Here is a 14,044-nt window from a genome sequence, read left to right on the forward strand (position 1 = left end):
GTTCTCTTATTAAGGTTTCTAGGGAGTCTGTACTGCGGCAGGATCACACCTATACAGAGGCGAAACACAAACCCTGAAATGAAGCGCGTGTGTGAAAATATGCTGTACGTGGCGGAACCGGCCCGGGCCAGAATCAGAGTCTGGCTGTGTTCACCACGGCAGATAAACGAAACGCAAAGAATTATCACTTCACTGACAAATAGAGACAGATGGATAGAATCGACCAGAACAGTGGCAGTCAGGTGACATTTGGCTGCCACCCCCCAGAAATAAGCAGCAAGAGCATCCAAGCCACCTGCTCAAAGGTACAGGAAGGGGGCAGGCTGCAGATGTGTGGGGCCAAATAATTATTTTAATAAACATTTAGTCAATCCCTGGCCAGGCATCTCACCATATGGCTGGAACTGCCTGTTTGTCCCCATTTCGAGGTGTCAAAATCCAAAATTCAGCCAAAATATCTGGGTCAGGGTGAGACATTCCTGTTAGTGTGGCTCCCTTCTCCTTAGCAAACTCAAATCAAGTAAAGTTGGCTTCTTCGTCATGCTGTCCATATACAAATTCAAGTTTTATTTGTCACAAACACAGTCATATGCTGTATATCTCTGTAGTGAAACGCTTTTCCCACCTGCTTCCAGGATTGTGACTGTGAAAATGATCCAATAACCAATCAGATTGTAGAAGAGGTAGATCCAAGCAGCTAGAGGAGATGGGACCAAACAATCAAGTCTGCCCCCGCTAGTCACTTGGACCCACTTCTTCAACACCTCTTTGACAATCTGATTGGTTTGTCTCTCCGAACCAATCATTTTTCATTCTGCCCTCAGACCATTTTTGTGTAAGTAAAACTTCGATGAGCTGATTTTCGAATGAGTTATTCCTAGGGTTAGAACATTACTAGATTGAGTTTAAATATTATAAATATTATAAAGCTACAGGACTGTTCTGTGGAATTTATTAATAGCAATTGGTGCATCTTTCTGGTTCCGGCACTTTCTACATAGAAACTGGGCAAAGCAATTAATCTCAGTTCATGAATGAGATGCCCTGGATGGAAACAGCCAGTCAGGTGTCTTGAGCTCCTGTCGGACACCTTGGTGATTAAGCTAAGAAAATGCAGATGACAGCTTCTTCCGTGATTCTTCTTTACTGTGAAATTCTTTAAAACCGCAACCCCATTACCATAGTATAATAAGCAATGGTGTGACTTTCCTGAACAATTCGTTCTTGGGAAACGAGTCCCTTACGGGGACTATACACACACGTTCACTTCCCTGCGCAGATTCGTTCTTTTCGTTAGTTTCGCTTGTCCTCAGAAATTTTACATGAATTGCTGTAAGCGAGCATATGATTGGCTGGAATCTAAACGTATAAGCTTACAGTGAACAAACGACCGAAGCTGTGTCCGAATTCAGTGGCTGCATCATTTGAAGGACATGGTCTATGTAGCCTTTGTGGATGTTACTTGAAGGTTAATGCAATGGTTCTTGGGATATGTTGGGCTGTGAAGGATCCGACGGGTGAATCCTTCGCAACTTCGTAAAAGGAGGACGCATTTCTAGACGGCATTTGAAGGAGCCCTTGAAATTGGGACAGTCTTATGTTACTGTGATGCATTCAGTCTTTAAATGCAGCCTTAGAAGCATGCAGCCCTGAATTTGGACACGATCCAAGAGTCTCTCGTTCACCTACTCACCACCTCTTTCATTCATGCTGAACGAGAGACCGGAAAGAGTGGAGTTGGTTACACCATCTACTAGTGTAGTATATAGCTTACATGTGTAGAGACTCCTCATATGCTGCAAATTGATGTTAGAGATGCAACATTTTCATGATTTAAAGCAATTTTAACCAAAGTTTGTTAGCATTTGGTCTAATTAGCTGACTGTGATGAGCCGTAACATATTATTTTTCTCATATGACTTATTGGTGGTATTTATAGCTTAATCATTGGCACTATTTAACCCTATCTAACCCTAAATAATAGGCTTCTTTGACAAACCAAACACAATTATTTCAAATCAATTTTATGCGAACAGGAATAACCACTGAAATAGTTGGTAAACGAATTGGAATTAATCTTTTAGGTGAACTGGATCTAACGAACTGTCTCCCTCCCCCCAAAAAGTTAATTTCACCCTGGGTGGGGTGGGGGGTCCCCTATAGGCGACTCAGGAGGCCCTGGCCAGTTAACCTACTTTCTACAATTGGGGCTTAATTAAAGATAATAAATTATTTAACCAGATCAATACGCGTACTTTTCTTCAACGAATTCAGAAGCTAGAAGAACTGGTCTCTCTGCAGTTGCCTGCCATGCCTGCATGACCGCCAGGGGGCGCCATCCGTACGCGGCGATGTCAAGGAACAGCCTTTACGCAGGAAACGTCCCAGTTGTTCCACGTTGAACTTTAAGAACGTGACGCTTCATTAAGGGTCCAAAGCACGTAGTGCAATGGACCCTTATTTTCTTAGGATTATTATTTCCATTGAAATGTCATTCTTTGTAATTGCTTTTTTTTTTTTGATCATTCGGTTTTTCAGAATTAGCATAGTGCTCACATCCCTCGTTAAAATACTTTTTGTTAATCTGAAAAAGGAACTTTAAAGGGAATTTGCAATGAGGGTCAGATCTGAAAAGAGCTTTGTCTACATCCATATAATGTAGGTGTTGAAAAACTAGATGCATGTGGACACGTGTTACTTTGCACAAAAGTCATATAGTAGTTCAATTGTAGCCTTCATACTTTTAGCAAAAAAGTGTTTACACACCATATGTGTATCATAAAAGCACAAGATCTGTAAAAATAAAATCACCTGGCGGAAAGGACATCCTCTAAGGCGATTAATTAAATCTTGATTTTATTCCACCGTGTGTCTTCTTCACAGTTCACGGTAACAAACTTCTAAAAATATTCTTATTTGACTAATAAATACGTACTCCATCTGCAAAAGACACTCAAGAGCACCGTGGGTATTAAAAAGTGTCCAAACATTGTTTTCAGTAAAGCTTAAACACAGGAGCCATAAATGAAAGAAAATCAAGGGGAAAAGAATCACACATTTAGCCAATCTTCGGAAACGTGCAAGACAACAAGGCTTACAATTAAGGTGGGCTTCTCTCAATTTAATTAATCTTACAAGATTTGCAATTGATTTACAATTGTTTCATGCCCTAATTTTTTAAAAGAGAGAAAAAAAAACATGGCGTCTTTTAGGGTTGTTATTTTTATAGAAGCAAACACAAACACACTCAGCCCTCTCTTTGTGGGAACTTAATCATTTAAAAAGCACTTAATTATCAACTGAAGCAGAACAAAGTTCAAAAGCAGATTAAATAACATTTACCACTGAGTCCACCCTGGTGATTATTATGGCTGGTCCCACAGACTCCATACCAACCTATAAAAGCAGAAACTTGAATACGCAAGTTACTGTTAAACCTCTCAAGCGAACACAAAACGCCCCAAAGCCCAGATGAGGCAAATGCACTTGCAGCGTAAATCGGATACGTCACGGATGATAAAGCGAAACGATAGAAAAAAAAAACAAATGCACAAGAGTAACTATTGTGTCATTTTACGGCACATCTTTGACACAATATAGTTCAACACACGCAGGGGACTCGGGTGAAACTGCCCGCTGAAATCAGATTGCCTTCCTGGGAAATGACAGCAGCACGTACTGTATAGATGTCGATGTATGTCTGACTCTCCGTCTTAGAAATCGCCTTTATATAAGTGATCAGAATAAATCCACACTCAACGAAGCGGCCACTTCGGGCTTAGTAGTGTTTTCCTTACATTTGAGGGGTAAGGGTTGGCGAAATCCCATAGATCCCACCTGGTAAATACGTCCCACAAGCAAATTTTCGTTTTACAAGATAGTTCAGGGCAACTCATTAATTTTCATGATAGAGCGGTACCTGATTGGCCGATGAAAGGCCCCATCTACATGTGCCACCTGTTTTTGCTGTCAAAGGTTTGGATGATGGCGGAAAGGTAGATTATGTAGAGTGGCGTTACTATTAAATTGCGTCATGTAGTCTTTCTGCCAATACAGGTTATGTCCTTAAATAGACACGTCGAATGTAGTAACAACTTAACCAAATTAGCTATTAACATGGCTATTAATGAGCGCTACTGGCCAACCAGGTGGCACATCTCTCATGAATATTAATAGATTTTCCCGAACCACCCTGCAAAACGAAAATTCGCCTCCAGCACACGAAGCAAGTAGCAAGTCAGCAGAAGAGACCGGAGGGGGAGGGAGAGGGGGGGAGGTCGCTGGACAGGGACGGGCAGACAAACACTCACCCTCCACGAATCAATTCACAGTTTGTTTTACGCTCAATGACATTCGATCACCGCGGCATAAGGGAATGAAAGAAAGCCCAGAATTCAATTCCCCGGCTTTGTAGTTTAACCTCAGCTCTCAATAGCAGATTTTAGGAGGACTCTCACGTTTTTCCTCCCCCGTTCCTGAAGCTTTTTGTTCCTTTCAGGCTGAATTGTTACCATACACGCCGAACCGAATGGAAAAAGGAACTCGCAGTTATTATACAAAATAAAAGTGTAAAAAATAACAAATATATTTTTATGTATAGAAAATGGACATCAAGGACTCTTTTGTAAACGAATCATCACCATCAACTGAAATGACGATTTCTAAAATTGTTAGCACCAAGCAAAAAAATATGCATCGCTCTGTTTGTTGGAAGGAAAAAAAAACTATTTCCATCTTATCTTAAAATGACACGTTATTAGTCAAATAATAATGGAACGGATGCAAAGCCTGCAGTGGAGCTCCAGCCCAACACATCAGACCAGGAGTCCAAAAACCAGAAACATATCAGTTTTGAGTCACGGTGCTCATGCAGAAATCGAATTTTCACAGAATCCAAATACAAATATATACATTTCATTACGAGTAATATATAGAAAAGTCCATTCACCTTAGACATTAAAAACATCAAATTATTAAAATTAAGAATGAGAAATTAGGTATTTGTCCTTCAGCTCATGGCACCATGGAACATTACTGGGCAGAAAAAAATAAAGTTCTCACACATAATTACAGTATTACAAAGCAGGGTGTGGCTGTTGGTGAACTATTTGTTTGTGTAATATATTGTTATGATCATGCCATTGTTTCTTTCTGCAGTTCCTATAGTAACACTGAGGACAATTAACTGAAACATTGTTACAGTTGTACTTGGTCTATGTTTGGAAATGCAGTTCCATGCCGTGTAGGAGGAAAGTACCACAAACGGACAAATGTGAATTCGTGACTGGACAAAACTCTTCTGGACGAAAGTTAATCCCATCATAGTATTCATCTCTCGTGAGGTTTTGGTTACTTTCTACAGAACAGCAGCGTCCTATGCTGAACCCAACGGGCATTTAAAGGCAAGGGAGAGTGCATAAATTACAACGGCCAGAATGGTTAATTAATCTCCATTTCCTGCAATGACATTTTGTAAAGTATCCCATGGCAACGATTTATTTCCAAATAACTTGATGCAATAACAACCCAACAGTCTTTTAAGATCATAGTATTGGTATTGCATTCCCATTCACACACATTCCTGCTCCTACCGGTGGTATTGCTATGATAAATACGGCTGTAACACCCTCTGTACATTACTGGAGAGGGCTGATGAGGCCAAACCCAAATTCCACCTTCCAGCACCACGTAAACTCAATGAACTCTGGTGGTGGCTGGAACTCGACACCGATGCTATTTCCGAAGAGAAATCAGCACATTTCACAGTCTGTGATTGGCTGACAACACTGATATTGGGCACGTATAAATGAAGTAGCTCTGAATGTAGGGCACCTCTACTCTGTGTTCAATTCCTACGTAGATTATGCCCTTAAGCTTTATTACAGACTCTTATGGGAGGTTTGAGGAAGATAAAGAGATTTGAACGTGTGAGCAGAAACTTGACGGGAGACATTCTCTGATCCCTGAAAAATGTGACATCGCATTTACTTTGGGCATCACAATGACATACTTTGGGAAAGACACTTTAAAGCAAATGAAAATGAAAAAATGAAGCGTAGTACTATAGAAAACATTCTATAATATTCTATATATGTGCAAATCACAGAGCTCAACCGCTAAGCTATTCATAGCTTTTATTTGCCAAGGGCTCCATCTGTTGGGGCCCTTAAGTTACTGCCCCAGTCTGTTTCATTTCAGGGAATATTAACAGCAAATCATTTGGGCAAGGGGAAAGTTAGTGAGTAAAGAATACATGAAAAGCCCTGGTCTCTCCGCTTGTGTCACATAAGTCTGGCCGAGCTGACAGTGATGTCATAATGGCTTTGACGTGACATCACAAAAGTTTCTTATTGAAAAGACCGAATTTGGGGAAACTAAGGACTACTGACTGCTACAGACAATCAGCCATATTCACACATTATGGGGGCAACCTACGTCCAGCACAACCTATTTAGGGTTCACCAATAGGGGCAACTTAATTTTAAAGGGTCATAGTCAGCTGTTACTTACTATAACCACTGATCCTTCAATGTGATCCATGAAGGTCACCGTAATATTACCCACTTATAAATCACCCAATATAGTACACCATTCATAGAAAGAAATCTAGCACCAGAGAAGGGAAACTTGATGACTAAGTTCAAGCTAAGAAGACCTCACCTCCAAAACATTTACTGAAATACAACATGAGAACTTTTAAAGAATTCTTCAATAAAACCTTCCAAGATACTGTGTCTTGTAATTTCCTCTTCATTCACCACGTTTAGGAAATACCATTCATTAATATGATCGACAAAATCTATAAACAAAGACAATATGTACAGAATAATTAGATGGCCCCTGTTCCTGTACTACGAAGTTTGATTACCAGAGATCTTTCCCGAGGTCATGCAGACCTGCTGGTTTATATATGACTTTCATAAATGACACACTTGGTGCCTTTGGTCCCCAAAATGGAAACGCAGATGGCAACTTCTTCCAGGCTTTTCTCAGGAGGACCCGGGTTAGTGCCTTTGGGGTTTTCGGCACTCTCCTCGCACCCCACCTCTGCGTCCCTCCTACTCGGGTTCTCCTCAATGGCCTGTCGACACCTCAGGTCAGCACAGGCCGGGTCAAAGCCACCTGGCTGGACCACTTCAAACATCTCACCCACGAAGGTCCGGCAGTTCAGGATGAGCGGTGGAAGAGGCACACTGCGAGCCAACTCCTCGATGTGACGAGCCAACTCCAGAGTCTTGAACTGCGTCACCTTGGCCAACTCCAGAGTCTTGGCCGAGGTGATGATGGGGATGCGCTTGGCGATCTCGAAGGCCTTCTGCAGCTTCTCGGCGCCCTCCGTGCGGAAGAACTCGTTGATGGCCTTCTCGGTCTTGCGCAGGTGGCTGCTCACCATGCAGAGGCGCGTGATGTTGAGGATCATGGTGATAGTGAAGGACACCAGGCACACCAGGACGTAGTACAGACCAAGCCCACTGTGGATGTAAGCCACCCGCAGGGTCACAGTGTAGTTCGAGCTTTCAGCCGAGCTGAACGCTATACATGTATACCTCCCTCTGTCTTCAAAGGTGACAGCTGTGATGTTCAAGATTCCTCTGTCCGATATCAGCCATTTTCCTCCTACAGATATAGGCATGTACGCAAATAATGGTGAAACACATATCGTTGTGGTCTTTTTAACATTAGTAAATATATTAATTCAAAATAAAGTACCTTGATACCAATATGGAATCTTACTTACCACCCTCTTCCTGATCAAGTACGTGTCCCTTGGAGTTGTACCACAAAATGTCATCCCTCGTGCCATTCACGTTGCATTCAATTGACGTGCTGGAGCCCTCCTTCACCACCAGTTCCTGGGAAGCGGGCAATTCCGCGAGCCGGTGCATGGGAATGTGAGTCCTGTTGTGGCCGAAGATTTCCAGAGCAGTTCCCGGACTAACATCGACCAGCAGGCTCGCGAAGAATGCGAGGACTATTCGACGCCAAACGCTGCGTCTGCGTTTTAGCAACATGATGGCTTTCGACAATTACACTTTGCACCTTGATTAGGCGTCATGTAGCTAAAGGGAAAAAACACTCCGTTTAGGTCATTCCTACAGTTTATTTTTGAAACATATAGAAATCCAACCTGTTCTATACCGATACAATCACAATATACAAAAAGCCGTTTATCAAGCTAAATTTGATCATTTCAACTACAGATCATTGTAATGAAAATAATATGAAAGGACAACTGTCAGTATAAAACCCACAATATTTTTTAATACCATAATTGTGCTCTTGTCCACCTGCTACAGCATTTCTCAATCTTCGCCTATCTACTTCCTGATTTCTGAGGGCGTGGCTTACCCTTAAGATAAACAGGAACCGGAAGTTTTCCCAGTTACGAAATATCCGGTTCTGAAGGGAAAAATTCGACCAAAACATAAGGAGCGAAAGTGACGTGGCTGTCAGGGTGAGATCTGCTGCGTTGTTTTAAGATCCGAAATCACTCAAGGACAAAAACAGGTTTGTTAAGGGTGTTTTGGCCGGACGTCTGGGCTCTAAGAATCTGGAAAAAGTGGGTCTAGTGAAGTAAAGAAACGTTTTAGCTATCTGTTTATGTGCCTGTTACGAGACTCCACAGAAATCAGTTTTTTTTATATTAGTTATTATTTCTGTAGAGCTCTTGGGTTTACGTATAAAATTAAAAAGCAATATTTCTCAAATGGGCATTCACTATGGTCATTTCGTTATTGTATCCTTACTTTAATTAGAATATCCTATTACACCTTGAAGATGCACTGAAATATCTATTATCTTTTTATGGTTAATTAATTTTTGTTTAGACCTCAAAAAGGATTTTTTTAAATTCTTTGCACCTGTTTTAACCGAGATTATCTGACTAATTGATTTAGATTGCATACATTGGTTATGGAAAGAAAACATTTATCAGATTGGAGTCTGTCATTGCAAGTGGAAAGGGCAGTTATGGATTAACTAGGGAGTATCATAAATGCAGCAAATCATATGTAACCTCGGTTTGTATTGAAATGTTCCTGTGTGTCTCGTAGAGGCAGGAATGTGTTAAGATGTCGGACACTGAGAGCCAAACGGATGCCGAAAAGAAGGAAGGGGCCTCTAATGCGGATTCCCTGGGGCGACCACCCTCTACGGCAGACAGTGCTGCTGCAGAGACTCAAGGAGAGAATGACGGGAATGCGGCACCAGCCTGGAAGACCCGCAGGAGACCCGAGAACAGATCTCCCACTGAGCCGGAAGCTGAATCGCCGAAATCTGCGGAGCACCGCCCAGCAGTTAGTTCTGTTGCATCTCTTTTTGTTCAAATGATCAAACTCAGAATTCCAGGTGGTTCTGCTGAAATTTTAGGTTAAATACACACTGTTGGGCACGTAAGCGAGGTCCTTAAACCTGAGTTGCTCCGAGTTGTCTGATCCCGCGTCCACAGAAATACACGTTGCTCGGGAGAAAAGTGTCAGATAAAGAAACGTAGAAATCAAACATTGTGATCAGATATTTTGCACGAGTACACATCATTTATGAAGATGGCATTACCTTTAAATGCACAATTGATGAATGTGTCATATGTCTGTCTCCCCTGCAGGAGCCTGTTAAGACAGTGTCTGAGGAGGGGTGGGGCTACTGGGGGAGCTGGGGCAAGTCCATCATCTCCACGGCCTCGGCCACAGTGGCCAGCGTAGGTGAGCAGCGATCTGGCACAGGGGTGCTGTAGGCAAGCTTGGTGGAGGATCGGTGGAGACGGTGACTTGTTACTCTTACACCGAAGGGCTCTGACTGTACAAGATCAGGGAATAAGTCAAACTTGGCGTTTGTAAAAATTGTATTAACGTGACCACTGTAATCTCAGGTCACATTCCAATGCAAATTTGTCCTTTAAGGTCAAGGGATTTCTCAAGTGATTGAAAAAGCAGAGACGTCACTTGGCGTACCCAGCCCCACAGAACTCTCTGCACAGCTACACGAGGAGGAAGCCACAGCAGCTGCAGCAGCGGAAGGTAATGACCGACCTCGTGTATTTTGTTGTGTGGGGGAGCAGGGTCTTGTTTGATGATGAATAAGTTCTGCATTATAGAGTGGAGTAGTGGTTTGTGTCATGTTAAATGTGTTTTGTTGCGCAGGTGAAGCTGACCACGGAGAAGAGGATGAAAGTGGCTCCTTCGTAATGGGCGGAGCCATGGGAATGTTGTCATCGCTCTCAAGCGTGGTTCAGAGCACCGTAAGTGACATCACCGGTTTTTATGTAGGTAGTGGTGGAGAGCAGTGTTTGTCAACCCAGTCCTCAGACAATCCACATTTTTGCTTGCTCGAAGCACACCTCTAATAGATATTCGGTGTCTGTGATCGCTTGATTGCTTGGTTACAGATGTTCTGGGAGCTGGGAGGGAGAAAAATGTGGACTGGCTGGGGGTTCATGAGGACTGGGTTGAGAAACACTGGAGTAAAGGTTAAGTAGCTAGTAGGGTTGCACAAGAGTTGGAAATTTTTCTGAAACTCTCCATTCCATGGGAAGTTAAGCTGGGGAATTTTGGAAATATTTCAAGTTGGAAACTTTCCATGGGAAGTTAATGGGATAATTCCCAGAATTTTGCAGCCCTACTGGTTATTAATACTGCTTTAACTTGGTCTGAGGTTTGCTGGGTTCCCCCGACAGTTGGCGGTCAGGTGACAATGTAAGCCTGGGTCGGGATTCTGTGTCCTACTGTCTCCATTCTTCACTTTATCATCATGTTTTACTGTGAATACATAGGCGGCGGGCTGACAGTGAGTGCCGTTTTTTCTAGGGAAAAACGGTGATAACTGGCGGTCTGGATGCTTTGGAGTTCATTGGGAAGAAAACCATGGACGTCATCGCAGAAGGGGATCCGGGATTTAAAAGAACCAAGGGCCTGATGAACAGGACGTCCACACTGTCCCAGGTGAATTGCTTAAATGCGGCAAACGGGTCTTGAAATCAAACCTGAAGCCTAAGAATTAGTTGCGATGTGTAGTCATTTAAGTTAATTATAAAAGGAGAAAAAACTTGGTATATAACAGGCAAAATGGCTATGATGAAATATTCTAACGTGAAAGGTAACATACTGTGCTGCTTACCTGTTAAGTTCTGTGTTTCCGGTAGGTTCTAAGGGAAGCCAAGGAGAGGGAAGAGATGGAAACATCAGAAGAGGTTTCCACGGACATGGATAAGAAGGCCCATTACGGAATGTTGTTTGACGAATTCCAGGGTCTGTCTCACTTGGAGGCTCTAGAAATCCTCTCTAGAGAGAGTGAAACCAAGGTTGATTTCTTTTTAAAATTACTATTCTTTTTTTTCCCCTTTTACTTCTTTAAACCCCAGGAAAATGTTATCCTTAAATCCAAGCAACTGGACCATTAGTCTGATTAGGTCCCTCCTGCTGCAGGTCAAGTCTGTGCTGTCCACCCTCTCCGGTCAGGAGCTGGTGCAGCTAAAGGAGGACCTGCAGCTCATCAGTGCTCCTTTCTCACTGGTCGATTTTGATGAAGAGGAGCTCGATGACAGGATAGGTGTGTAGGCCAGCGTCCCATGGGGTATCTCTCCTTTGGAATAGAGGAACTTCAAAACCAAGAAGTCGCAAGATAGCTTTGTGGTTGAGTAGTGGTATAATGAAAATGCTAAGATTGTGGTTTCTGGATGGCTGTCATTGGTCCTGATCTCTGTGTGTTTCTCTTTAAGACGATGACGGTTCTGAGTTCGTAACGGAGCTGACGGACGCCCTGGCTGAGCTGCAGATAGCCGTGTCTGTGGACAAACTCAGCAAGGTATTTGGAGCATTTTCAGCTGTTGGTGCACGACAATACGCCTGGGAAACGGTTCGGATAAGCGGTGGCAGTGTGATGGAGAGCAGTATGTGGGACAGACTCATTACGTTACATACACGGTACTGAACTTCTTAAGTCTGATATGACATCTGCCATGGCCTGGCCTGAAGGGGGCGTGCTGTCTCATTTAAGGCCAGCAGGAACGCATGTGAGCGCATCGCCGAGGCAACCGGAAGCTTGTCACGGGAGGAAGGAGGGAATGGGGAGGAGGAGCCTTGTGAGAAAGGAGATGGAGTGCCATCGTGCACTGTGGAGGTTTGTCTACCTCTCTCTCTCTCTGCATGTCTGTTTGTCCCTGTCTCTTCCTGTCTCTGTCTCCTGCTCTCTCTGTTGCTCTCTATGCCCATCTCTCTCTTTCACTGTCTGCCTGTCACCTGACTTTGTCTCTGTCTTTTACTCTGTCTGTCTGTGTGTGTGTGTGTGTGTGTGTGTGTGTGTTAGAAGGCTTTTCATGTTGATCAGCCGAAGTGCTTTAATCACCTTCCCAGTATTGTCTGTATCTTGTCTTCTGTCCTTTTTCAGGACATCCACTCGTCAGCCATCAGGACTCTGGCCGAGCTGACGGCCCGCTCCATCGAGCACTTCCACAAGGTGGCGGAGCTGGTCCTGCACTGCGACAGCCCCGGGTCGAGCGCCGTGGGCCAGGCCCGCACCCTCTCCCAGTAAGTGCCCCCCCCCCCACCGTGACTCATGTCCAGGCACCATATCGTATGTCTCAGTACTGGCGTGTGCCTATTCCAGCTCAGAATGTATGATTTTCTTCTTCTGCAGAATCACTATCATATTGTGCAAGGAGATCTCCCTGTTGTCCAAGAAGTTCACATCGTGTTTGACTACTGTTGGGGTACGTTTTTATTAAGAAGTATTTTTTATGCATTTTGATGTGTCACAGTAAGGCTATTCTACAGCAGATCAGACTCTTGGTATGGACACTTTGACATTTTTCATATTTCTTTCTTGCTTTATTTTATCATTCTTATTTAATTTATTTGTCCTTAACCTTTACTTATTAATTTACTATAACTCGTATCATTTCATTGCCTGCTGCTGCTCTGTTGCGCCTTCTCATCTCTGATTTGATTTGTAAAGGTTGTTTGTTTTATTTTGCAGTCAAATGAAAAAGGGGAGATCTTGAATCCACTGATAACATGTGTTTTTCTGGAGGTCAGTACAGTTTTATTGTCTCATTTACTTGGCTGGTGACTAGTTAACACACAGGGAATGTGACCCCTCATTCCGGACGGCGTGTGTACAGTGCGCACGCGTGTGTCATGTGACATGCGATGACGCCGAGCTGCTTTCTCGCCGTCTTCAGGCCTCCAACAGCGCCTCATACGTCCAGGACGCTTTTCAGCTGCTGCTGCCCATACTGCAGATGTCACACATCCAGAAGAGCGTGGGCTCCTCTCGGCACTGACTGGCTGTCGCGTTTCCACCTGCGGGATTATGACAGAGGGCCGTCCGTCTGCTCTGTCCTTGCGGCACTAGAACAGCTTAAGAATTCAGCTTAAGAATTTTTCGCAGTCGTGTGGGACGGAAATTGTAAATTTTTCTTCAAGAGGGAGTTTATAGTTTATACATTTTTTATGTATAGTTGATGACGAACCACTTCAAGCAAACAGTCCCATTTCACTAATTTTAAAATTGTTATAGAATCGATAAATGTGCTTCCTTTTATTGTAATTTGTCCAATTTGTAACATTTGCAATGTAACGTTTATAACATGAAGCGGTTAAGATGTCATACACCCTCTACGTTTGTGTCTGTGTACCGTGTGAAAGGACTGGCATGTGTTACTGGGCAGTGGTTCTCAACGGGTGGGTTGTGACCTTAACGTGGATCACAGAACAGTTGCCAGTCACAGATACTGTGGTTAAAAATACATATTTTGGAAATATTGTGGCTGCAAGGGACATGCAGTGTTTTCGTGGTAAATTATTGTTTTATTGCCAGCACCCCCTCCCTTCACCCCCATGTAATAAATAAATATGAACATGAAATATGAAATGACTGAGCAATAATGTACATCCTGAGGCTAAACCAGTTGAGAACCACTGCAAAAAGGTGTTAGAGAGCCCTCTGGAGGAGAGTGTATAAATTGCTATGTCAGGTTGCTGTGATATGCTCATGATTAGCGCCATTCGTGGCATTAGTTGTAAATTGACATGTGATGGAGTGGACCAAT

General features: G+C 43.2%; 2 protein-coding genes across 2 annotated transcripts; one reads left to right on the top strand and one right to left on the bottom strand.

The window, feature by feature from the left end:
- Positions 1 to 3,106: 3,106 nt before the first annotated feature.
- Positions 3,107 to 8,369, bottom strand: LOC111860848 (microfibril-associated glycoprotein 3). Its single transcript, XM_023844907.2, has 3 exons — positions 8,268 to 8,369; positions 7,739 to 8,060; positions 3,107 to 7,617 (listed from the first exon to the last, which is right to left on the bottom strand). Exons 2-3 carry the CDS (start codon positions 8,010 to 8,012, stop codon positions 6,905 to 6,907), a joined length of 987 nt encoding a protein of 328 aa, XP_023700675.1. The 5' UTR covers positions 8,013 to 8,060; positions 8,268 to 8,369; the 3' UTR covers positions 3,107 to 6,904.
- Positions 8,370 to 8,394: 25 nt separating this feature from the next.
- Positions 8,395 to 13,602, top strand: fam114a2 (family with sequence similarity 114 member A2). The gene is made up of 14 exons (XM_023844906.2): positions 8,395 to 8,508; positions 9,054 to 9,296; positions 9,605 to 9,701; positions 9,900 to 10,016; positions 10,140 to 10,237; positions 10,803 to 10,937; positions 11,138 to 11,296; positions 11,421 to 11,544; positions 11,714 to 11,799; positions 11,992 to 12,114; positions 12,382 to 12,521; positions 12,631 to 12,703; positions 12,970 to 13,023; positions 13,175 to 13,602. The coding sequence occupies exons 2-14, from the start codon at positions 9,072 to 9,074 to the stop codon at positions 13,274 to 13,276; spliced, it is 1,533 nt and encodes a 510-aa protein (XP_023700674.2). The 5' UTR covers positions 8,395 to 8,508; positions 9,054 to 9,071; the 3' UTR covers positions 13,277 to 13,602.
- The last annotated feature ends 442 nt before the right edge of the window (positions 13,603 to 14,044 follow it).

Source organism: Paramormyrops kingsleyae, chromosome 24 (genome assembly GCF_048594095.1).
Source record: "Paramormyrops kingsleyae isolate MSU_618 chromosome 24, PKINGS_0.4, whole genome shotgun sequence".
Taxonomy (NCBI): Eukaryota; Metazoa; Chordata; class Actinopteri; order Osteoglossiformes; family Mormyridae; genus Paramormyrops; species Paramormyrops kingsleyae.